General features: G+C 40.0%; 1 protein-coding gene and 2 non-coding genes across 4 annotated transcripts in view; 2 read left to right on the plus strand and 1 right to left on the minus strand.

The window, feature by feature from the left end:
* Positions 1-13,681: 13,681 nt before the first annotated feature.
* trnaq-uug (transfer RNA glutamine (anticodon UUG)) lies at positions 13,682-13,753 on the plus strand. The gene has a single exon. It is a non-coding gene; the product is annotated as a tRNA-Gln (tRNA).
* Positions 13,754-14,930: 1,177 nt separating this feature from the next.
* trnaq-uug (transfer RNA glutamine (anticodon UUG)) lies at positions 14,931-15,002 on the plus strand. The gene has a single exon. It is a non-coding gene; the product is annotated as a tRNA-Gln (tRNA).
* A 4,197-nt stretch (positions 15,003-19,199) lies between these two features.
* The window catches only part of LOC127430952 (MAM domain-containing protein 2-like), a 30,058-nt gene continuing 22,710 nt past the window's right edge, over positions 19,200-26,547 (minus strand). The window contains exons 11-14 of one of the 2 annotated variants that reach the window (XM_051681084.1): positions 24,168-24,323; positions 23,782-24,035; positions 23,471-23,555; positions 19,200-22,902 (exon numbers count right to left, since the gene is read on the minus strand). In XM_051681084.1, coding sequence (XP_051537044.1) covers positions 22,841-22,902; positions 23,471-23,555; positions 23,782-24,035; positions 24,168-24,323 — 557 coding nt within the window. In that variant the 3' untranslated portion in view covers positions 19,200-22,840. Of the gene's footprint in view, positions 22,903-23,470; positions 23,556-23,781; positions 24,036-24,167; positions 24,324-26,547 lie in introns of those variants that run through there. The other variant, XM_051681091.1, reaches the window with a different exon arrangement.

A 26,547-nucleotide genomic window follows, 5' to 3' on the forward strand; every position in this document is an offset into this window, starting at 1 on the left:
GAAAACATGTATTAATTATCTTTAACTAGATTTTTATTTCATTAAACATTTTTAATGTACTTGGCTAAAACGGCTGATAGGATGAATTTAAAATTATTATTTAAAATCTATTTTGTCATTTTTAAGCAACATTTTTCAAAATGGGGCCCCGGGTTGGTCGGTGAATTAAAGTACCAATTTCCTTCCAAAACAGCAAAATCTGTACATTATTCCAAACTTTTGGCCGCCAGTGTATATCTGTAGATTTGGTATTGCAGATATCTGGAAATGGATTTCAAATATTAATAAACAGGAGTTAAAGATTTAAAGAGCCCATATTATGCTAATGTACAGGTTCATGATTTTATTTTGGGGGTCTACTAGAATAAGTTTATATGCTTTAATGTTCAAAAAACACATTATTTTTCTCATACTGTCAGGGTTGGGGAGTAACGGAATACATGTAATGGGATTACATATTTAAAATACAAAATATAAGTAACTGTATTCTACTACAGTTACAATTTAAATCATTGGTATTTAGAATACAGTTACATTCAAAATGTATTTTGATTACTGAAGAGATTACTTTGCATTTTATTGTCATTTGTTTCATTTAATATTTATTCCTTTCAGATGGAAAACATTTATACATATAAATGATGCGATCCAAAGTGCATTTGAACAGCGGTGAAACACTTTCTTATGATGTGTTACATTCATACGAGCAGACAGAGAAGTAAGTTTGAAGTAAGTTTGGAGCAGAAGAAATAGAAATAAACCTTGTGTAAATTGTCAGCTTTACGCTAAGCTAAAATGCTATTTCTAGCCATTTTACATGCACGTTACCAGGCACGATCATATTTTTTTATCAAGAAAATTCACGTTGGATCATAATTTCTTTTTTCTTGTAAGACCTTTGATATTAGGGCAAAATTCTTGATAATAATTTTTGTTTTGTTTTCCTGTAAAAATATCTAAAAATCCTTAAAACAAGATCATTTTGATTTATCTTGTTTTAGAAACAACACTGCATAAGATATTTAGGTTTTTCAGAGAATGTATTTTTAACATGTGTATTTTGTCTAACTGTACTGGCAGAGTTTTTATAGTCAAAACAAGTCAAATAAAATCTACCAGTGCTGAAGAAGTAATCCAAAGTATTTAGAATACATTACTGACCTTGAGTAATCTAATGGAATACATTACAAATTACATTTTACAATATGTATTCTGTAATCTGTAGTGGAATACATTTCAAAAGTAACCCTCCCAACCCTGTATACTGTACATTGCTGCAACACCTATTTTCATCCTCTGCTCTGATTTAGCTCCTGTCTCTTTAAAGCCCCCTTTCCGAAAAGCCCAGTCTGCTCTGACTGGCCAGCTGGCCCAATCTGTTGTGATTGGTCAACCGCTGTGTGTCGGAAATGTAACACCCCTTACCATAACTGAGTTTCAGGCTTCTTGGGCAGCTGTAAACACTATTGTATCTATGGTAACAGTGGTGTCGGTTTTGCCATACCAGTTTGAGCCAGAGTTCGATAATTAAAGTTTGGAAGAACAAGCTGATTGACCCGAACCACCTTCGCAAGCATGACTTGAGCAGGACGTTTCACAGTAAGTTTTAATTTTGTAGATTTCTTACAAGTACACTGTTGATTATTGTGAACCTAACAAAGCTTCAAGTAAAAGACATGTAGTGCATCAAAGTTAGTCATCTTTTGCTGGAATGGGTGTAGCTGAACTTTGTTCGCCCGAGCTATGAACGGAGAACAGAGGCTTACTCCCGGTTAGTGAGCAAGTTAGCCATGGACTACCATAGATAGCGACCGTAACATTACAGCTTGTAATTCTATAATTATAGAAGACTCTTGAGATCGACCATTTTGTTATACAGTTTTTAGGTGAAAGCCGGCCCACAGCTGAATAGTAAACCCTTACCAAAACAATAACATTACATAGCAAGTTATCCGAGCACTACCGTGGATAGCAGACATAAAATTACCGTTTGTAAAAATACATTTATCTCCACACTTGATCACTATTCATGATAGTAAGAATGACAAACAATCTGCATAATTCTACACAATTGTAGGTAAAAGTGGGCCTGCAGCTGATTAGCAAAACTATTTCAACACTATAACATTAGCTAACAGGTTAGCAGAGGCCTATAGCTGTGCACTGGGTTTACACGGTAGCTACAACACAAAACTCCGCATTTCAACTCTCGGTAGCAAATAAATCCACAAATAATCAAACATACTTACAGGTTATGATCCTGAAGCACCAGATTGTCCCAACAAAGTGGACACCATCTTTCAGGAGTAACCATCTTGAAAATCTGGCATTGGTTGTGGTTGTACTGCTGAGGAATACTGATACTTCAATTCGTCTGCCTTTGGAAGTCAAAGCAAAGAGATTTTGCTTTTGCAGTGAAGAACATGGCGACAACACTAACCCAACTCATCCTGGCAGGTGGGCCAAATTAGCCCTTAGGCGGGCATTATGCAAATGTGTTACATAGTGACGTAGATACTTTACGGAAGAAATGGCTGGACTACAAAACACAAATTGTAATCTCTACACACTAAAGGAAAGATAAAATCCCAAAAAGCAAAATAGGGCCTCTTTAAGGTTTAAAAGACTTTCTTACCAATTACAATCACATTACAGATATCTGAAAATAAAATTTTCACTAATGAAATACCAAATTACAGATTTTTAAAGTTGCAATTCTATTGTTGATATCAGGAATTAATTTGCACTAGTATCAAAATAATTATTGATATCAAAAAATAAAAATTTAAGAAGTGCATTGCTGGTATGTGAAATTGGATTTTCAAATAGTAAGAAATTAATTATAGATATGGTCGTGTATCTTCCGTTCATTCCATATCCGTTTTGAAATAAAAAAACGGAAAACGAAAAACTTTTAGCAATTGTTTACGTAGACTATTTTACCTTCTATATATATATATATATATATATATATATATATATATATATATATATATATATTTGTTTTTTGTTTTTTTTGTTTTTTTTTTTCGGTTAAGAAAGTGAGAAAAGTAGCTAGACAAGCACGTAAAAATTGTGATTTGCCCCCTGCGTTTCAGAACATATTTTGCAGAGGGACAGATATAATGTGTACGAATTGTCCATATTTTTTATTCAAGAGTGTAATATAGGATTTCAGGCTCACTAATATCACCAGTTCTGTCATATTTTGCCAGATATTCCAATCAATTTCTTCTAATAATCCCAGATCCAGAATATGATCATGTTTAAAATGTCCTGCATAATTAATGCACTGCAATAAATATTCTGATAGGTCAGTTATGTGGCGACAGTGTGCAAATGCAGAAGACACACCCATCTCTATGATTTCTGCAGACATTGCTTAAGTCCTATCCTGCAAATCAATGGTAAATTTATAGACATCTGCAGTAATAACATACAGACATAAGTCCGGTAAAATGATCCTGTCTGAATAGGGCTTTCCTTCCCCCTTAAAAGTCCCTTTACTGTATATTCCTTAAAATCACCATGTTAACATTAGTTCCCTAACGACTCAGTACACTTGACATTGCGTGCTAACGCATATGGGAGTGTCCTTCCAAACAACCTAGTTGAAACCTGTCTACAATAAAGCCAATATTTTAATATTGGCTATGGTGTTTGAGCCCCGCCCTTTTAGGCACGAAGCAGTCTGCTATAAAACCAGGCGCGCAAACACCATTCCTCAGAATTTTCTTCCTTCAAGACAGCGATTAATTTCTCGTCTAGAAGCCCTCTACTGCTTCATCGTCGACTACACGAGTCAGTGGGCGGGATCTTCACGGTAACGAGAACACTCTCCGCTCCCCTGCAGTGCTCCTGGGAACATCACTCCGCCTCGCCGCATTGACGCTTCGCTGATGAACGGGCTGCCTCAGCATCCTGATTTCCCACAGCGCTTCAGCAGGAGTTGTGTATCCTTATAAAGCAATTGTATATTGTGTGTGTGTATATATATATATATATATATATATACTGTATATATATATATAAAATAGTCGCTAACGTGTTCACATCTTTTTAAAGATGTTGTTTCGTAAGTGTTCCTTGTGCGAGTGGCACATCCCACCGTCAGATCAGCATGAGAGCTGCATTCTCTGTCTGGGCCACGGCCACGCAGAGTCAGCTCTCATGGACACAGACTGCCCTCACTGCGAGGGCATGAGTCTCAAAACTCTGTGCTCGCGAATCGCCCTCATTCTGAGTGTCGATTCAGACTCCCACAGCTTCCCACCTGCCTCTTCTGTGATACCCGAGGGATCACACGAGGAGGCATGGTGGGGCCATGAGTTTGAGCAGGATGAATTTGAGGCGGGCCTCGTGCCGGCACACGCCCCGCAAGCCACTCAATCTCCATGCAATGCGTCTATGCAGATACATTATGTGCGTGATGAGCTCCGGCCCTCCACAGGAGCGCACAGCCTCGTCTCGTTCAGCGGTTCTGATGCTGGGGATGATGACGATGTCATGTCTCTCACTGCATCAGGCGAGTGGTCAGTGGATGATGCTACCGCCCCTTCCCTCAACGAGGAAGAGGTACACGCCACTTACAAGGAGATGCTTCGCATCCTTTCAATTGCGAAGAGCTCGATATTAAGTGGTCTCCTCCAGAGGAACCTACATAATCTCACCTTGATGAATGGTTCCTGCAGTCCGGACACCGTCAAGCGACCGCGTCTCATAGATCTGCCCCGTTCTTCCCTGAAGTTCATAACGAACTGTCAAAGTCCTGGCACGCACCTTATTCAGCTGCCCGTGCAGCGAATACATCCTCTCTAATGTGGATCATGGGGAAGAAAACAGTTATGCCCATCTACCCCCTGTGGATACGTTTGCCGAGCATTACGTCACGACTCAGCAACACTCACAGGCTATGAGACACTTTATGCCGAAACGGAGTAGTGTATCACAGCCAGTACGCTCCCGCTCTGTTTCGAGCCAGCGCAGCCACCGCCGAGCCACCGGTGGCCCAAACGGAAGCAGCCGTATCAGTGCATGCCCCGCGCCAGCGTGCAGCAAAAGCGCTTGCTGTTCCCTCCAGGTCTGCTCCGAAGAAGGCTCAATTGGAGACACACATCACTGTTCCCCATCTCCCTACTGTTGTTTGTCTGGAAAGGAATATTGCTGTTCACAATATTGTTCAGAATGTTGTTTCTGTGTCTCACATTTGTATGAATGCCATAAAAAATGCAATAAACACAAAAATGAATACAGCGCTCATTGCACATTCACAAGATGCTCACACATTCTCAATAAAGAGCTCTTTTCCTCTTCAAAGCCCACACATTGTGCACAACCGCTTCCCACTGGCAAGCGGCGCATTATATCATACAATGAACAAAACAAATTGCCCTCTGTCCCGTTACGTGGATGCGTGGCGAGATATTTCAGATTGGGTGCTAAAAACGATCGAACATGGGTATACGGTCCAATTTGCATGCTGGCCACCCCGTTTCAACACCGTTCTGTCTTCCACAGTTTCGTCTGAAGACGCGCCAGTGTTACGAGCCGAAATAAACAATCTCCTCGTGAAAAACGCAATAGAGGTTGTTCCAAATTGTCAAACTCAAAAAGGATTTTACAGCCATTATTTTCTTGTCCCTAAGAAATATGGTGGGCTTCGGCCAATCGTAGATCTGCAAAGCACCCATTCAAAATGATTACTAAGAAAAGGATCTTATTGCACGTCCGCCCACACGATTGGTTTGCATCGATAGATCTGAAAGATGCGTACTTTCATGTCCAAATTGTACAACATCACAGGGCACTCGAGGGAACAACGTATCAATTCAAAGTCCTGACCTTCGGGCTGTCTCTGGCTCTTTGCATGTTCACAAAGTGCATCGATGCGGTTCTCGCCCCTCTGAAACTGCATGCGCATTTTGAACTACCTCGATGATTGGCCCATTCAGAGGTTCTGTAATGCCAGCACAGAGACTTACTGCTTCAGCATCTAAACAGCTTGGGCCTCAATGTCAACTGGGCAGAGAGCACGCTCTCCCCCAGCCAACAAATCTCCTTTTTGGGAGCCCCCCTCGACTCCATGAGCGGGCATGCGCACCTCACGAGCGAGCATGTCCAGGCCATTCTACAGTGTCTGTCTCAGTTCAAACTGGGAGAACACTTCCACTGAAGCTATTTCAAAAAGCATTGGGGTTTATGGCAGCAGCATCTGCGGTCAATCCATTAGGACTTTTACACATGAGACCTCTTCAGTGCTGGCTCAAGCGCTGTGTGCCACGACATGCTTGGCACCATGGGCGCATGCGCATCACTATAGTATATCGCACTGCTGTATAGCTGCTCTAGCACCTTGGACAGCTCCTGCCTTTTATCAGCGAGGTGTCACGCTGGGGCAGATTTTCAGGTGGAAAGTGGTGACCATGGACACTTCCAACACAGGTTGTGGGGCAGTGTGCGATGGACGCCCGGCTTTTTGGACCAGTGTGAGGAGGGCATGGCACATCAACCACCTAGAGCTATCAGCTGTATTTCTAGCCTTGAAGGCTTTTCAGTCAGAAATAGCAAACTGTCATGTTCTGGTTCGCTCAGACAACATGACAGTTGTGGCTTATATAAACCACCAAGGTGGAATTCATTCACCGCCATTGATGAGACTGACGCGTCACCTCCTCCTGTGGAGCGGGCATCATCTCCTTTCCCTGAGAGTGACATATGTCCCAGACCGTCTCAATTACGGTGCGGACCTATTGTCATGCCAAGGGGTGATACCAGGGGAATGGAGACTTCATACTCAAACTGTCCTGAGGATTTGTGAAATATTCAGCACAGCAGAAATCGATCTATTTGCCTCAGTGGAGAACGCCCACTGTCCCCTCTGGCACTCAAAGTCCCAAGTCCTGCTGCGAGCACACACAGTGGCCCACAAAAGACTGGGGAAACCCAACTATGCATTTCCCCTGGTGTGCCTAATTCACTCTGTGAAATGCAAAGTCCGAGAGAACACAAGGAAACGATTCTATTTGTTGCACTGAAATGGCCCAATCAGCCATGGTTTCCGGAAATGATAAAGATGTTATACAGCTCGTCATGGGAAATACCGCTGAAGAGAGATCTCCTCTCTCAGGCGCAAGGCACAATCTGGCATCCCCAGCCCAAGCTGTGGAACCTGCATGTGTGGCCCCTGAACAGAGTGCGCTAAACGTGCCAGAACTGTCGTATTCAGTCATGAACACCATTTTACAAGCCAGAGTGCCGTCCACAAGATGCCTCTATGCACTGAAATGGAATGTGTTCACTTCCACATGGCAAAGACCCCGTAAACTGCCCCATAAATTAAATTCTCATATTTCTACAAGAGTGATTAGACGCAGGACACACTCCATCAACGCTTAAAGTTTATGTTGCGAATATATCTGTGTATCATGCACCTGAATCCGGTGCCACTATAGGCAAACATGATTTAATCATAAAGTTCCTTAGAGGAGCAAGACGATTAAATCCATCTTGGCCGGCTATTGTCTTGACTTGGGACCTAACTTTGGTCCTAAAAGCGCTTGCAGGGCCCCCCTTCGAACCTTTGGACTCTGTTGATTTATGCATGCTCTCCATTAAGACCGCACTGCTGCTGGCTCTGGCCTCAGTAAAATGGGTCGGTGACTTACATGCACTATCAATTGACAATTCATGTCTGGAGTTTGGCCCCGGTCTTTCAAAAACCACTGTCAAACCCAGAAAAGGCTATGTGCCTAAGGTTCTAACCACGCCCTTCAGAGCGCAAGTGGTTCAACTTCAAGCCTCCTCCCCTCCATTTAATTTGGATAATCCGGATATTTGTTATGCTCTGTGCGGGCGCTACACGCATACGCTGTGCGCACCCTCCAGTTCAGACTGTCTGATCAGCTCTTTGTGTGCTATGGAGGATGCACGAAAGGAACGTCTCCAAGCAAAGACTTTTTCACTGGATTGTTGATGCGACTGCCCTGGCTTATGAGTCGCAGGGTAAGATTTGCCCAGTTGGTGTAAAAGCACACTCAACTAGAGGCATGGCCTCATCATGGGCTTGGACGAACGGTGTGTCTTTACAAGACATGTTTTGCAGCAGGATGATCTTCTCAAAACACATAAGCAAGGTTTTACAACCTAGTAACGTCTCTCTCTTCACAAGTCCTCTCTGTTTAGAGCCCTTGCTATTTCGTTTGCCAAACATATACTAATGCCCCTCCCCTTAAGTAAGGGCTCCCCATCATTTTACACAACCGCCTGCATTCAGGTCATTGTAATTTACCATAAAGTCACAAGCACTTTAATTATAAATAAACTTCCTCCCCAACTGGGTTCATGAAGGGGTTAATTCACACTATATGACTATAGTTCATATATTCATTCTGAGTGCTCCCCTTCTGGCCCAACATGAGGGTCACTCACTTGCAGCATACTCATGTCGGTCGCCATCCCATGGGACGGCAGCATCATGTTTCCCCTCTGGAAGTTATGTTGTTTTGTGCGGCATGATGGGATTCTGTTCCCCATATGCATTAGCATGCAATGTTAAGTGTACTGAGTCATAATGGAATGTCTCGGTTACGTACGTAACCTTGGTTCCCTGAGACGAAGGGAACAAGACATTGCGAATGCTGGCCGCACTACAAGACTCAGAGTTCTTTTGAGGTGCGAGCGATGCACTCCTTGTTTCTCAGTCAGAAAATTCTGAGGAATGGTGTTTGCGTGCCTGCTTTTATAGCAGACAGCTTTGCGCCTAAAAGGGCAGTGCTCAAACACCATAGCCGATATTAGAATATTGGCATTATTGTAGAGAAGTTTCAACTAGGTTGTGTGGAAGGACACTCCCATGTGCATTAGCACACAGGGTCTCGTTCCCTTCGTCTCATGGAACCAAGGTTACGTACGTAACCGAGACGTTTTTCCACAAAATGCCATATTTACTTTACAATTATTTATCATCTAAATAGTCACATCCTCTTACCCCATATAAAATATACAGTATATTAGGTATCTTATCTTTACTCCCCCTGCTGGTGACTTTTGTAAGTGTTGATGAGAAGAGTTAAGTAAATTAAAATAGGAGTTTTTTTAGATTTTAGTTTTTCTTCTCTTCAATTTTAGCTTTGAGGAGGGAGAATGAGAAACCAAAAATAGAAAAAGGCTAAAATTCTACTTTTTTAAAAATTAATCAATTTATGTTTGTTTTTTACTTGTGCAGAAAAATTTAAAAAGAAAACACACTTATTTTTTCGTTATCCATTTTTTGATTTCAAAACAGAAATGGAATGAATGGAAGATACACGAATTTGGTCCGTGTGACACTTCACAGTTCAATTTTCAGACTATACCAATCCAAATGCAAAAATAGAAAAACGGGTTAAACCTTTCATTTTTCATTTTCTCAGATACTTCAAGAATGGATAATTGACCTTTTCTCTCTTTTTCTGAATTTTTCTACATTGTGACTCGTGACATTGTGAAAATTATTGACCAATTTCTGTTTTTACATTTTGTGTCTTGCAATTTACACTTTGGGTTGTATTATAGTTGTCTTGAAGGGATCCCTCTCTTGCCAATCTCACGAGATTCTTACACGGCGTGAAGTCTCAGCAACAAAGAGCGCTCGTAAAAGATTATTTTAAATTGTCTGTTTTGATGAAAACTCAGTTTTGATGATCAATTCAAGCTCTTAAAATAAATATTTCACATAATACATTTTAGAACATTAGCTCTACATCTGCTATTTTTGGTCATGAGATATTGTTGGTCACTGGAAAAGTACATCAATCAGCTCAGTGGTTAAGAGTCTGACTGTATGGTCAAGTAGTAACGTATTTGCCCCTTATATAAGAATTCCCAGGTTCTAATCCACTCAGATGGAACTTTATATTTTAATATAAGATTGCATCTGCACTTCAGTGGACGTATTTCTTGAGTGGGGACACATTTGTTTGCATTTTTCTTTGCGATCCGACTGCAAAGGAGTGTGAGCTGCAGAACACAAACAAAATCTCCACAAGATTTGTTTTACATTTTCCAGTTCTAAAAGAGATAAAAGACTTTAAACAGCAGCAAGTTATTTTCAACACAAACACTTTTTAATTAATGAATTATTACATAACAGTAACAGAATCTAAGATTTAAAGTAATATGTGTCTTAACATGAACATTTGTCAAAATATTACTGTATCCTAGAAACATGGGATGCTATATGAGATTTCAAGAAGACAACAGGATTTCTTAACAATAATAAAAAGGAAGAGGCTATTTGCACTAAGTGTAAATAACAACATTTTTGCACTAGTGTTAGACAGATACTATTTGCACCTCTAATTAAATAATAACAGGGCATCACTGCAGTGTGTTTATGTACAAGACTCACAGACACCCTACACCAACCTATCACTGCGAGGAAATCAACCTTTATATTCGTTTTATTTATTATTATAAGTAGTATTAAAGAAAAATATTAAGAGTGGAGACAGGAAACAGGATAGGGGAAACTGGGTCAAAAGAAGGATTAGAACCCAGGTCATCCACATAGTAAAAGCACATTTATACGGCCTTATCACACTAAGCCATTATAGAGACACTCAAGCAGCAGTTTGTCTTAAATTTTTTTTTGTTTCCACCAGACTATTTCAGTGCAAATTGCCGTACTATGTGGCAGGTATTTTTGCAAATAGCCACTCTATGATAATGATGATAATAATAATAATAATGTTATATTATTGATATTATTGAAGTTCTAATGCTTTCCATCATTAATACGCTGAGATGCAAGCAAAAAAGCACAGGCAAAAGCATCTTAACACAATGCGCATGCGCGAGAAGTTGACGAGAGAGAGATCCCTTCTAGACACAACCTTGTACTATTAGCATGGGGGTGAGTGTTAGGAAACGGACTGCATGTATGCTGAGGAGTAGTTTAAAAGGCTTGCACAGGGGTCGGCAACCGAAGGCACATGTGCCACCTTTGCCACATGGAGGGGTAATTATTGGCACTAGCAATAGCAAGAGAGTATATATATATATATATATATATATATATATATATATATATATATATATATATATATATATACACTGGCGGCCACTCTGGAAAATGTCTACATTTATTTTTTTAAATACATGGAAATTATTTTCAGATATCCAAACTGAAACATTTACATTATGCATACTTATTCTAAATAAGACTAATATCAGAATATTCTTGTTCATGTAAATGTGCTCATTTAATAGTAAATTCAAACGTATTTGCATCACTAAAAATCAAAAACACAAGTCAGCGCACAATGGCACACCAGAGCATGCTTGTCAGTTGACATATGCAACAGAATATTTTCAAGTCAGTTTCTGCCTTTATAAATCCCGATTTGATCCTCATTTTTGACGTAGGTTCAAATCCATGGAAATTAAGATTTATAAATGAGGACCAGGTCTTTCAATTTAAGATTGCCATCCTAAGTCTGTCACATTAGAGAAGGGCAACTGAAAAAGAAAGCTACCAAGTGGAGAATGTGGGCATCACTCCCACTACATCTCGCATGCTAAGCAAGCGCTCCATTTGAGCTATTTCCACTACATGTAGTATTACAACATGCCTTGCTTTCATTGTTTTTTGGTTCCTCGGTTGTGCATCCCTGAGTTACCCAAACACTCTTGTTTGATTCTTTTTGGCTTGGGCCATGGGCCAGAAATACCTTGTAATAGTCAGAAAGACAACATCCAAGGAGAATCACGAGGTAGTGATCCGCTATGAAAAGTGAGTGTGGCAAGGAGGAGGGCGGGGCCGGGCCGTGATGATGCACGCCCAGCCTCTAATCAGGCTAATCAAGCCGAGGAGAGGGATAAAAGCGTCCGGAGGTGGCAGTTTGGCAGAAAGAGAGCTACAGGCAGCTGCCCTGTATGCGTTTGTGTTGTATGTCTTTTGCTTTAAGTTAATCATTAAATTATTATTTATATAGTCAAGCCGGTTCTCGCCTTCTCCTTTCCCTTTTACCCTGTTACATTGGTGCCGAATTGCCGCCTCCAGCTGCCTTTATCCCTCTCCTCAGCTTGATTAGCCTGATTAGGCATGCATCATCATGGCCCGGCCCCGCCATACTCCTTGCCACAGTGAGTTTTCTGGTCAAGTAGGTTTGCACCCAAGAGGAATGTGACATGGTGAGTGCTCCCAAGGAAACTTCTATACACATTAAACTTGTGTTTCAAGAAAGATATAGATGCAGATGACTGTGCAATGAGTGCTAATGAGAAATAGGACAAAAGAAGCACATTTTAGGATAGCATTTTAGTTATGATTTATTGCTGATTTGACATAATATTGAACTGTATGCTTGCCAAAGAGTTTTGAAGATTTCTTTGATTACCCTGTCATTTAAATATAAGCTGTAATTGCATGACTGGAAATAGATGTACGTGGAATGTTGAGCTCCAGAACTTCATGAGGTTTGTGTTCAACTTGCAGAAGAGAGAAGAGAGCTCAAGGTGTCTTGTTGATCTAGGGGTATGGTTCTTGCTTTGGGTGTGAGAGGTCCCAGGTTAAAATCCTGACGAGCCTGTTCATACCCTTCAAAATTCACTCCCATGGAGTGTATCGTCTTACTGTTAGCATTATGACCTACCAAGAATGTTGTGGGACTTTGGCCCCAATAAAAGTTCTGCATGGCAAGTTAGCTCAGTTGGTTAGAGCATGGTGCTAGTAACACCAAGGCTTTGATCCCTCTACAGGTCCATAAGTGTTTTGTTTTGAATCTCTCTTCTGCTCAGCTCTCCTGTGCTGGCTAACCTCATGCAATTCCATTTAGAGCAATTTATATACACTCCTAGGCTGAAATAGCTCAGTTGGGAGAGCATTAGACTTATGATCTAAAGGTCCCTGGTTTGATTCTGAGATTTGGCAACCAATTTTATCAGCTGCTTTTAGTCCATGGCTGCCTTCGGCCCACTTTGTACCCCTTTCCACAGAGCTTACAATCTCCACCCCCAGATGGGCCACTCAGAGAATGGCTCAGTTCCATGGTGTAATGGTTAGCACTTTGAATCCAGCAGTCCAAGTTCAAATCTCAGTGGGACCTTCTGCAACTTCTGTGCCAAAGGTATAGAGGACACAGTCAGAGGGGCTTTTCAAAAAGAAGTTAGCCTCCAAATCTCCTGAAGGGAAATCTTTCGTACTCTGATGGCCAGTGGCCTCACTGTGTTTGTGAAATGACCTTAGTCATGGACATACAACAATTTCCTAAATGTTCCTATGAAGGATTTATAAAACATCCCTAAGCACAAAAATATTTTTCTTAATACATCCCACTTCTGCATGACTGATTAGCTCAGATGGTTCAAGTGTGTTGTTAATAACACCATGGTTGTGGGTTGTATCCCTGTATGGGCCAGGAAGTGTTTTGTTTTGAATCTCTCTCTCTTCTGCTCAGCTCTCCATGCCAGCTGGCCTCATGCAAATCCATATAGAGCAATAGCACAAAGCTGCTAGGCCAGAAAAGCTCAGTTGGGAGAGTGTTAAACTGAAAACCTGAAGGTCCCTGGTCTGATCCTGGGTTTTGGCCACTGACTCTGTCAGCTGCTTTTTATTCCATGGCTGTCCTCAGCCCACATCATACCCGTTTGCGCAGAGCAATTACAGTCTCCACCCTCAGGGGGGCAATTCAGAGAAACACTTGGTTCCATGGTGTAATGGTTAGCACTCTAGACTTTGAATCTGGTGATCTGAGTTCAAATCTCAGTGGGACCTTCTTCAACTTTTGTGCCAAAGGTATGGAGAACCCAATCAGAGGGGCTTTTCAAAAGCAGCTAGCCTCCGAATCTCCTGTTGGGAAAGCATTCTCTGATGGTCAGTGGCCTCATTTATACAGACAGAGTGTTAAACTGAAAACCTGAAGGTCCCTGGTCTGATCCTGGGTTTTGGCCACTGACTCTGTCAGCTGCTTTTTATTCCATGGCTGTCCTCAGCCCACATCATACCCCTTTGCGCCCCTCAGACAACTGCTTGGTTCCATGGTGTAATGGTTAGCACTCTAGACATTGAATCTGGTGGTCTGAGTTCAAACGTTGGTGGGACCTTTGTACCTTCTCTTGCACAAAAAAACAGAGAAGTTGGCTGTTCTTATGCCTCTAAAGAGACTGACTGTCAGCCTTGTTCTTGCCCATTTTCACCAAGTAATTACATTCTCCACATCCAGGGAAATGCTTCTGAAAGCAAATTGGTTTCATGGTGTAATGGTTAGCATTCTAAATTCAGCTATCCAAGTTCAAATCTCAGTGGGACCTTCTTCAATTTTTGTGCCAAAGGTTTGGAGAACCCAATCAGACGGGCTTTTCAAAAGCAGCTAGCCTCGGTATCTCCTGTTGGGAAAGCATTCATACTCTAATGGCCAGTGGCCTCATTTATAAAGATGTTTGTAAAATGACCTTAGTCATGGATGTACAATAATTTCCTAAATGTTCCTACAAAGGATTTATAAAATGTCCCTAAGCATGAAAAAAAATTTCTTAATGCATCACACTTTATAAGAATTTTGTGGGAATTTGGGCCCAAATAGCATTTCTGCATGACTGGTTAGCTCAGTTGGTTTGAGCATGGTGTTAATAATGCCATGGTTGTGTGTTTGATTCCTGTATGGGCTGGGAAGTGTTTTGTTTTGAATCTCTCTCTCTTCTGCTCAGATCTCCATGCCAGCTGGCCTCATGCAAATCCATATAGAGCAATAGCTCAACACTGTTAGGCCAGAAAAGCTCAGTTGGGAGAGTGTTAAACTGAAGACCTGAAGGTCCCTGGTCTGATCCTGGGTTTTGGCCACCAGCTCTGTCAGCTGCTTTTTATTCCATGGCTGTCCTCAGCCCACATCATACCCGTTTGCGCAGAGCAATTACAGTCTCCACCCTCAGGGGGGCAATTCAGAGAAATGCTTGGTTCCATGGTGTAATGGTTAGCACTCTAGACTTTGAATCTGGTGATCTGAGTTCAAATCTCAGTGGGACCTTCTTCAGATTTTGTGCCAAAGGTATGGAGAACCCAATCAGAGGGGCTTTTCAAAAGCAGCTAGCCTCCGAATCTCCTGTTGGGAATGCATTCTCTGATGGTCAGTGGCCTCATTTATACAGACAATCTTAAACATTACGTACAACAATTTCCTAAATGTATACAAAGGATGTATAGAACGTCCCTAAGCATTAAAAATTTTCCTTAATGCATCCCATTTTATAATTCACAACTCCCAAATGGAGAACGCTGGTATCATTGATCCCACTACATCTCGCATGATATGCGAGCACTCTACCATTCCCCTACATGTAGTTGTACAAGGCGCCTTGCTTTCATTGTTTTTGGTTCCTCAGTTGTGCATCCCGGAGTTTCCCAACCACTCTTGTTTGATTCTTTTTGGATTGGGCCATGGGCAAGAAATACCTTGCAATATTCAGAAAGACAACATCCAAGGAGTATCACGAGGTAGTGATCCACTATCAAAAGCGAGTTTTGTGGTAATGTAGTTTGCACTCAAGAGGAATGTGACATGGTGAGTGCTCCTAAGGAAACTTTGATACACATGTAGGACTTTGAGGCTGAAGAAAACTAAGAGAAATTGAACAATTCTACACAGAATGACTTAAATATAGAATCTACACTGACTTTCTCCTGAGCTAAAAATAAATTCGGACTGGTGCCAGGAAGTCTGAATTTGTCACATCTGGCAAACCTTAACTGCGGGGGAAAGCACAACAAAATCTCTCTCCTTTTTGTTCTTAATCAGATAAAACCCCATCTTAATTTATCACGACAAGTTGAAGGACTGTTCTATGACCGCCATGGAAACCTCTATTGTCCTTCAATATAACCAACTCTCTACACTTAAAATTATTATTTTAAAGGCTATTATTCCCCACAAACTTTACTTTTGTGACCAGGACAGTGATATTTTGAAATGTACCTATTTCCAATGAGAAAACAGGCAAATCTGTGTCTTTTCGTTCACATAAAGTCTAGTATTACTAAAGTAATATTCAAAGCCATGATGGTCCATAATGGTAACAAGTACCCATCTCTTCCCCTGGCTCACTTGGTGCACCTCAAATAGGATTACAACAGCATCAAGACCTTGCTGGATGCCTTGAAGTATGATGAGTACGGCTGGGAGGTCATAGGAGACTTCAAAATGGTGGCATTCCTGATGGGTCTCCAAGGCGGTTTTACCAAGTTTTCTTGCTATATTTGCCTTTGGGACAGCCAGGACACCAAGGCACATTACCACAGGTGGGACTGGCCACAGCGGACCGAGTTCTCTGTGGGGAGGAACAACGTCAAGTGGGAGCCACTGGTGGACCCCCGGAAGGTGCTGATGCCACCACTGCACATCAAATTGGGCCTTATGAAACAATTTGTCAGAGCTCTAGATAAGGAGTCGGCAGCCTTCAAGTATCTTCAAGACTTCTTCACTAAGCTGTCTGAGGCAAAGGTCAAAGCCGGTGTCTTCATCGGGCCACAGATAAAGAAGGATTTTGGATTCATATGTTGTTTTTTTCTGACTTTATGTGAACGAAAAGACACAAATTCACCAGTTTTCTCATTGGAAATAGGTACATTTTAAAATATCACTGTCCTGATCACAAAAGCAAAGTTTGTGGGGAATAATAGCCATTTTCTATACTTTTGAGGCATAAGCAATTAGGAAATAACACTTACTACCCAGGAACAAAAATTGTGTTACATAGTGTTATATGTACAAGTGTTTGGTATGTTAGTTATTGTCTTTTAAATTCCAGAGTGATGGTGTGAAGTATTTTGGGTTATTTCCAGTTATAGTTGTCTTATAAAATTAATTATTAAAATGTTCACTTTTTGAGCGGGAAACTCACAAACCTTAGAACAATAGGTCTTAAATTAATTATCTTGAGGGGAGGACAGAAATGACCATGTGACCTAGCAAAAGACACATCTGATTGGCTCAAGAGACTTTTGGGGTGCGGTCAAACTCAACTCAACAAAACTTGCCTGCCTTGGACAAACGCCCTCTCTGTTCTTCATTATTCTTCTTGCCCACACAGTTCTTCATTACTGGTTAGCTCAGTTGGTTAGAGTGTGATACTAATAAAACCAAGGTCTCAGGTTTGTTCCCTGTATGAGCCATGAAACATTTTGTTTTGAATCTCTCTTCTGTTCATCGCTGGCTTTATGCAAATCTGTATAGAGCAATTTATCAAAGCCATTAGGCTGAAATAGCTCAGTTGGGAGAGTGTTAGATTGAAAATCTGAAGGTCATTGGTTTGATCCCAGGTTTTGACAACCAACTATTTTGGCTGCTTTTAGTCCATGGCTGTACCCCATCTCACAAAGAAATTACGGTCTCCACCCCCAGAGGGGTCAACTCAGAGAGAGGCTCAGTTCTGTAGAGAAATGTTTAGCACTCTGGATCATTAAATCCAGTGAACCATGTTCAAATCTCAGTGGAACTATCTTACATTATTGATCCATACGTCACTGATTATTTTCACATGCAAATGAGCTTTGCGGCGAGCTTTGCGGCAAACTTGCGGCAAATTGCCCATTGTTGCCAAAGGTTTTCTGCAGGTTCACCACTACTGGTGAAGAGCTGCAAACTTCTGGCAAACATTTGCAGTGAATCACAAGCTCACTTGCATGTGAAAATACGGAGTGGTAAATTTGCGTCAAAGTTGCGATGAACTCTCGATTCTTGTAAGGGAGTCCATCTAAAATGCAAGGATCATACTTGGAGAATGCCAGCATCAATCCCACTACCTCTCACATGGTAAGCGAATGCCCTACAGCTTGAGCTAATTCCCCTCTCTGCAAGCCAAAAACGTGCATGGCTTTGGATTATTGTTTTTTTATTATTGTTTTTGATTTTGGTTTCGCAACTGTGATTTCCGGTGGTTACCAAACCACTCTTATTTGTTTACTATTGGATTTGGCCATGGCCCAGTAATACCTTTTGTCTACACTTGGAAAATTTTCTCAGACCAAGCCCTGGATAAGATTCCAATAGTCAGAAAGACAATGTTTGAGGAGTAGTTTTGTGGTCCAGTAGATTTTCACCCACCAGGGATGTTCCATGGTGAATGCTCCAAAGTAACCTTCCATACACATTAAACTTCTGTTTTGAGAGAGCTAGGTGCAGATGACTGTGCAGTGAATGCTTCATGAGAAAGGGGACAAAAGAAGCTAAATGTTATTCAACTTTTTGCTTGCCAAAGAGACATGGTATTCTAAGCATCAGAAATTCTTTTGGTTTGAGTTGACTTTGCAGTGCTGAGCATGCAGAGCAGGATGGCTTGTTGTTCTAGGGGTATGGTTCTTACTTAAGTTGTGAGAGGTCCCTGCTTCAAATCAGTGCCTGTGCATTGTGCGAGGCGATTGTCTGTGTTCAGCGACTACTATCGAGTTGTTGAATAATGTATAACATGAGAGGAAGGGCAGCTGGTGGAGTTTCTGGTGCCCCGCTAGGGAGTTGGTGACCTATGCAGACGGTGTAATACATGTATAGGGAGCAGCGGTACTTCACTGAGCATTAAACATTTAGACAAAGTAACAAGATTAAATAGACAAAACAAGGAAACTAACATCAGTGGACAATACAGTAAATTTCATGTAACAACACACTAACAAGGCTATAAACACAAATCTGTTAATTGATGATATTTTTGCCAGCATTTAGATTTTGTGCATGTGTGATGGTGGAAACAGTTCATGTGAGCACATGCATCTTCTCTGTCCCTTCAAAATAAAAGTCCTAGGTCACAGTTAGTCTGTGACAAACTCGTCTGTAGAGTACTCCAAAAGCATATGTGGCCGCTGTTCCCCGTTCCTACCTAAACCAAACACTCCTCTGCTCTACCAGACTTTCACTGAGTCCCAACATTCACCGCGAGGACACCACATTTTCAGTTATATCACATTTCCCTTAGACACATTTGTAAACATCAGAGTTTCTGCTAAAAAAATGTGGTTTCACAACGTTGCAGTTTGGTTGCAGTTATGTTATGTTGCAGTCCAACATTTTAAAACATCCTAAAAATGGCACCTGAATAACATAACCAAAGTACAACATATTAAAAATGTTGTGAAAGTACCAACCTAGTATGTTTTCTTTAAGTAGCCACAAAATGTAAATATAGCATGTATTTAATACGAAAATATAACCAGACCAAACTGTGACTTTTGTGGGACATTTTATTCAGATGTAAAAATAACGTAATTAGTAAGTTTGAATAAGACATTTAAAATAGGCTATGTCATAAAAATACCAAAATATAACCAGGTCAAATTACAATGTTTGTGTGACGTTTTATTTAGGTGTCAAAATAACGTAATTTGTACGTTTGAATAACATTTTTAAAATACATATGAAAATGCCAAAATACAGCCAGGCCAAATTACAATGTTTGACCCCCCCTTTGTTCAGGGACTAACATTATTCCATTTCTGTTAGTCACATGTCTGTGAAACTTGTTCAGTTTATGTCTTAGTTGTTGAATCTTTTTATGTTCATACAAATATTTACACATGTTAAGTTTGCTGAAAATAAAAGCGGTTGAAATTGAGAAAACGTTTATTTTTTTGCTGAGTTTATGATCAAACCATCTTGACATCAGATGAGAGGTTAAAGGTGCTATACATAATATTTTTACTGTACTAAATCATAAAATGACCATAATATGTCATTAGAGAATTAGGAAACATGCTAAGTTGAAATACTGGCTTCTCCAATAACAATGATACAGCCAGTATATTCTATTTTGAAGTTTCCATTCCGGGCGGAATTTCTGTTTATGTTTTGGCCTGTGTGATCCCGCCCACTGCCCACTCACCAACAGAATTGACACCGCTGGGTTGCCAGTTTTGAACAAGTTTTCAGGCAAACAACACTGCGTGCTGCAGCCATAAAAGCCAGCAAACGAACTGGATCAGAGATAACAGATTCCACCCGACCTAAAAAGCCTCACCATCCGTCTAAAACCACCATGACCAGAGGCGTAGTAAAACAAGGATAAATATTGGAGATGCCTTTGGAAGATGGAGACAGCTTAAAGCTCAAAAATCTTTTAAAACAGATGCTGAGTTGGCTGATTTTGCATGTCAACATTCTGGCAACCCACATGAGCTTCAAATCTGGGGCGGGGCAGACAACTCTCCAATATTTTGAATTTGAACTGCAGTAACCATTTCAAATGCTTGTTGTCAATCTAACATATAGCACCTTTAATGACATATTCTATGGAACTCCATATGCTTTCATAGCTGACCTCAATCTCAGGTAAAGAAAGAATGAGGAGCCAGGGAGGTCAAACATACACTGTAAATCCTGAAATGAGTGTAAACCATATTCGTCGTATAGGTTCCCTATTTTATAAATATCTTTTGAGACCCACAGTGGAGATGTGAAAGGTTTGTCCCCTGTCAATATATACAGGGATTAAAAACTATTCATTTTAATAAAAACACATGAATGTAAAAAACATTTATGGTACAGCAAGGGCATAGCAGCCACAGGGGACGTGGAGGACACATCCCTCGCACTCTTTAAAAAGGTGATTTTTGTCTGAATACTGAGTATAAATGGTGGATTTGAATACAGTATTCTTTGCGTTTTATTACTTTGGGCTGATTGAGAGACCATCCATCCAATCACAGGTGATCAGTATGACAGTCTAATTAACTCGGCTCCATTCATTTCTACAAAGTTGCTTTCAACAATGCTCATTTATCCATGTTTTTTATTGGCATTGATGTTAAATTAATAATCTAGAGATGAGGAACAATCAAATGAGAGTTATTTATTAGCATATCGTTCTTGATTGGCAGCATAATGTGAAATGCACTGCAGAAAACAGAAACAAAGGGCAAACCTTTTAAGCACACATTGTAAGTGGAGTTTATATCAGCGCATGAGCCTTCAAGTTATGCTTTTTACATTATGTTTGTGAGGTAAAAGTTTGATTGGTTGTTTTTGCCAATTTAAGCAGATTACTAGATCTGTGTTAAATATGTAAAGCTGTTTTTTATATCAGCTCCTGTTTTTTTTACCTCTACGTTGGTGTGCAGTCGACAAACTGTAGGAAAAAAGATAGATCTGCTGCGTTCTTAGAACACTTAGACATTTTACTGAAGTGAATAGATATGTAGACATGCTTTTTTATACATGAAAACATACGGACATTATTGAAACTCATTTATAATTATTATAAGACTATTATTGTTGTCTTTTGATAAAAGTCATGCTCAGCAGCTCAAAAACTGTAGGGAAATTATAGATTTGCTTTTTGTTCTTATAATGCTTAAAACCTCTACTAAAGTCTCTTTATAGGTCAGCAGACATACAAATTGTAAAGGATTAAAATGTTCTTTTGATCGTTAATTAAGTGACTAACTAATTTCACACAAGACACTCATTTGTCACCCTCTTCTGGCATCACCAGAAATGATCACTGAATCATTAAATGGATCTGATCGAATTTTGGTGAACGTAGTCAAAACACTCGAGCCACTTGGATGCATTTAAATCCCACAATGCACAAGCACAGAGTAAAAAATAAAAATTGTTTGTCATTATTGTAATTGATTAAATAATTTATTCAGGACCAGCTTATGCTCATTCTTTTATTGTCATGTGTGAAACAGAATCAAGTGCTCCAAAAGATGCCCTTTATTTTTGCAGCTAATTTAGCAAAATTTTTGCAATAATTGAATCTTTAAAATACTACAAATATTAAAAGTAAATAATACGTATATATTAATATAATACTTATATGAATATATACTGTAATATATTAATACTGCACTGTAAGTGTTGGGTCTGTGTGAGACACCTACTCACAGCTGTCCCCCCCCCCCTTTTATAAAATGTCTGCTACACCCCTGGTTATAGCATTTAGATATGGAGATTATGTATGTAAACTAACAATTATAAAGCTAGATTGAGTTTACTATACATTAATCTCCCGCAAAATAATTGTATTTTATCCGGGAAACGGCAGCATGACAGTATCATCGCCTGAGTCTTGTAATACACAAGCATCTTGCTGTCTGGACCTCCCCTGTATCTGCAGTAAGTACATAATCTCAGTACAACAAACTCTTCAGGTTCTGACTAGACTCAATGCATGCTTTAAAATAAACATAATTATCTACAGTTCTCAAAACATGTCCAACTTTACAGCTGTGAAGGCGCTAATAGGCTGCATAGCTTATCAGGTTAGTCTGCTCAGGTTCTTCTATCGATGGATAAAACTCAACAAAATAACTCAAATGCTTCTATTTGCAATATTTGGCCGTCATCCTGAAATCCATAATCATTAACAGTAGGTGGGAAGAACAATATCGCCTCGCTATAATTCTGTGATCATTTGTTCTCAAGTTTCTGTCATTTTTAATGCTGCGTTAGTACATAACATTACGATTGTGTACACTTAAACGGAAGTTCAGCCCACATCACCCGCAAAGCGTCATGGGACTCAGGAATATTGTGGATATGGTTTATTACTAAACCTGACAAAGCCTTTTCAATTAAAAACAAAGGTTGTTTAGTAAATGTAACACTGTAAGTGAGAATGTATACAACTGGACACGGATCAATGTAAAAAGAAACAAGAAAACATTCACATCAGCAAAAAGTTTTAACAACAACCCATGTATGCTACCCAGCAGCATGCTGCTGAGCAATGTCAACACATTACAAAAATTAAAAGTAATTTCTGATATTCTATAAACAAAGTACACAAAACTAAAACAGTTCCCAAGATGTCTCAATGCCTGTTCCCAGTGAATCACAAATAAAAACAAACACACATCAGCATTCCAAGGCCTTGCTTAGTACTCAATCTCATTAAAATTCTCAGAGAAGCCTGAGTATGGGATGCTGTCTGCAGGATCTATAGAAAGAGAGAGAGAGAAAGAGAGAGAGAGAGAGAGAAATAAAAGTAAAAAAATATATATATTATACAAATACATTGTTCTATATTATTTTACAGGGTCCGATATTACTGCTACCTCCGTGAACTGACAGACAGAATCAGGTAATTGCAATGACAGTATGTAATCCCTTCCACAAACCACTTGTATGGGAAATGCAGTAAAAAAAAAAAAAAAAAACTGCTTCCCCCTCTTGCTGTTACTGCACTCTAGCAGTGCAGCCAACTGACCTCACACAGGATGCCTCAATACATCATGTAAAAGAAGCCACTGTACGACACAAATGAGCCGTGAGAAAATGAGGTGATGTCTGAACCACTGACACTTCCTCTTCAGCCTTCTGGTTATGTATTTGAACACACAGACTACAGCTCAGAAGAAGTCATTCTTCTTTGAAGAAGTTGACATTCATTTTAATTTCAAATTATGTAAGAGTAGAGCAGGAAATTGTATTACACCCATGGATGTCGCATTTGAGCAACACTGTATTCTTGTTTTGGTACCAAACCAAGTGTTTTTTTCACTCACCTTTGCAAGGTCCCTTTTTAAACACAATATCATCAATAGCAATGTCACTCCTTACTGAAGATCCTCTGATGGCTTCAAATATAATCTGCAAACAATTAGGGAGACATTAAAACTAAAAATAAAAATAACAACATCAAGTAACAAAGTGATGTTTAAAGTATGTGATACTGTGATACTCCATCATTTGCCTGGCATGCAAGTACCTTCTTTTCAGTGATCAAACTGCCTTTTAAAGGTTAATAAATAGTTTTGATGTGGACATTATCAAAGACAGTATTCAACAAGAAAGGAAGTATGTGTGTGTCTCTAACCCAATGCCTTGTGTAACACTCATAATCCACTGTGGCCTTCATCCAGGACACACTTTGTTCCCCTTGTCTCGTCCAAAGCAACATCTCTCTGTCCCCCTTATGCAGCAGAACGCTCAGGGTCCCTGTGCCCGAGCCATACATGTGGTAGAAGAAGATCAGACATTGCGGTCCGGTTGAACCCCTGAGCTCAGTGGACATCAACCGGGCAGACTGACCGGGTAACATGTGTGACGCCTCAATGTACATGAAGTAACCTTGAAGTCAGAGCAGGACAAGACTTAGTGTGCACTGTCTGGTAAAATCAACGATTATAAAGCATTTCACAAATGTTTTTGTGTTAAATCGGAATATCTCTGCATTTGCACTGAGGATTAGAGTTGACTCACCTACCCCTAAGGTGTGGTCCCCCTTCGGTCCTGTGTAGGAGGTGGGTGTCTGTCCCCTAATCCGTAACCAATGTCCCTTCTTAATTTTCTTTTTCTGGGTGTAGCCACAGTCACCAGTTTCAAAGTTACAATGTCCAGGAGGTGGCTTCAATGGTCCTAAACAGAGCACAAATCTATGATAATGGCTAAGAGTAATCCTATGCAGGGACTAAAAATGGTTCAAGGAACGAAAACCGAAAACGAACTAAAGTTTTAGCAGAATGTAACCGTGATTTTAAATTGTTCTGGAGTGAAAATGTTATTTTTAAATGCTGGTAACTGGTTATAACTGGTTAATTTTGTTCCGAAAATGTTTTCATGGAACGAAAGGCCAAAGGGTTTATCACAGTAAATTTTTGGAACTACACCACTTCATGTTGCCGGAAAAAATGAAACGTGCTTTGATCCTGAAGAAAACTGCTGCATTACACATTTCTTTGCCTAACTGCCCATTGTGAATGTCGCATTCTCTGAATGAAGGCCTGTAGAACTATGTATAAATACTAGAGTTGAAGTCAGAAGTTTACATACACCGTAGCCAAATATATTTAAAATCAGTTTTTCACAATTCCTGACATTTAATTGTAGAAAACATTGCCTGTCTTAGGTCAGTTAGGATCACTACTTCATTTTAAGAATGTGAAATGACATAATAATAGTAGAGAATGATTCATTTCAGCTTTTATTTCTTTCATCACATTCCCAGTGCGTCAGAAGTTTACATACACTTTGTTAGTATTTGGTAGCATTGCCTTTAAATTGTTTAACTTGGGTCAAATGTTTTGGGTAGCCTTCCACAAGCTTCTCACGATAAGTTGCTGGAATTTTGGCCCATTCCTCCAGACAGAACTGGTGTAACTGAGCCAGGTTTGTAGGCCTCCTTGCTCACACATGATTTTTCAGTTCAGCCCACACATTTTCTATTGGACTGAGGTCAGGGCTTTGATATGGCCACTCCAATACCTTGACTTTGTTGTCCTTAAGCCATTTTGCCACAATTTTGGAGGGATGCTTGGGGTCATTGTCCATTTGGAAGACCCATTTGCGACCGAGTTTTAACTTCCTGGCTGATGTCTTGAGATGTTGCTTCAATATATCCACATCATTTTCCTTCCTCATGATGCCATCTATTTTGTGAAGTGCACCAGTCCCTCCTGCAGCAAAGCACTCCCACAACATGATGCTGCCACCCCCATGCTTCACGGTTGGGATGGTGTTCTTCAGCTTGCAAGCCTCACCCTTTTTCCTCCAAACATAACGATGGTCATTATGACCATTTTGTTTCATCAGACCAGAGGACATTTCCACAAAAAGTAAGATCTTTGAAAACTGTAGTCTGGCTTTTTTATGGTGGTTTTGGAGCATTGGCTTCTTCCTTGCTGAGCAGCCTTTCAGGTTATGTCAATATAGAACAAGTTTTATTGTGGATATAGATACTTGTCTTCCTGTTTCCTCCAGCATCTTCACAAGGTCCTTTGCTGTTGTTCTGGGATTGATTTGCACTTTTTGCACCAAACTATGTTCATCTTTAGGAGACTGAATGTGTCTCCTTCCTGAGCGTTACGATGGCTGTGTGGTCCCATGGTATTTATACTTGCGTACTATTGTTTTTACAGATGAATGTGGTACCTTCAGGTGTTTGGAAATTGCTCCCAATGATGAACCAGACTTGTGGAGGTCCACAGTTGTTTTGTTTTTTTCTGAGGTCTTGGCTGATTTCTTTTGATTTTTCCATGATGTCAAGCAAAGTGGCACTGAGTTTGAAGGTAGGCCTTAAAATACATCCACAGGTACATCTTCAATTCAGAACACCTCCTATCAGAAGCTAACTGGTTAACTGTATAAAGGCTTGACATAATTTTCTGGAATTTTCCAAGCTGCTTAAAGGCACAGTTAACTTAGTGTATGTAAACTTCTATCCCACTGGAATTGTGAAATAGTCAATTAAAAGTGAAACAATCTGTTTGTAAACAATTGTTGGAAATATTACTTGTGTCATCCACAAAGTAGATGTCCTAAATGACTTGCCAAAACTATAGTCTGCTAATATGAAATCTGTGGAGTGGTTAAAAAAAAATTAGCTTTAATGACTTCAATATAAGTGTATGTAAACTTCTGACTTCAACTGTACATGCATAGTTAATCCAGATACAAGGAAAACATTATTAGAGGTAAAAATTAAGTTTCCAAGTCTTCGCTGAATTATTGTTAGATATGATGCATTAAAACAGATATGATGCTGCCGTGTTTTTACTCAGAAGCAGATCTGTAAATAAAACTATACTTAACTGTTAATGAACTGCTTGCTATGCCGATAAATCCACCACACATGAAAAAATGT

This window comes from Myxocyprinus asiaticus, chromosome 3 (assembly GCF_019703515.2).
Source record: "Myxocyprinus asiaticus isolate MX2 ecotype Aquarium Trade chromosome 3, UBuf_Myxa_2, whole genome shotgun sequence".
Lineage (NCBI taxonomy): Eukaryota > Metazoa > Chordata > Actinopteri > Cypriniformes > Catostomidae > Myxocyprinus > Myxocyprinus asiaticus.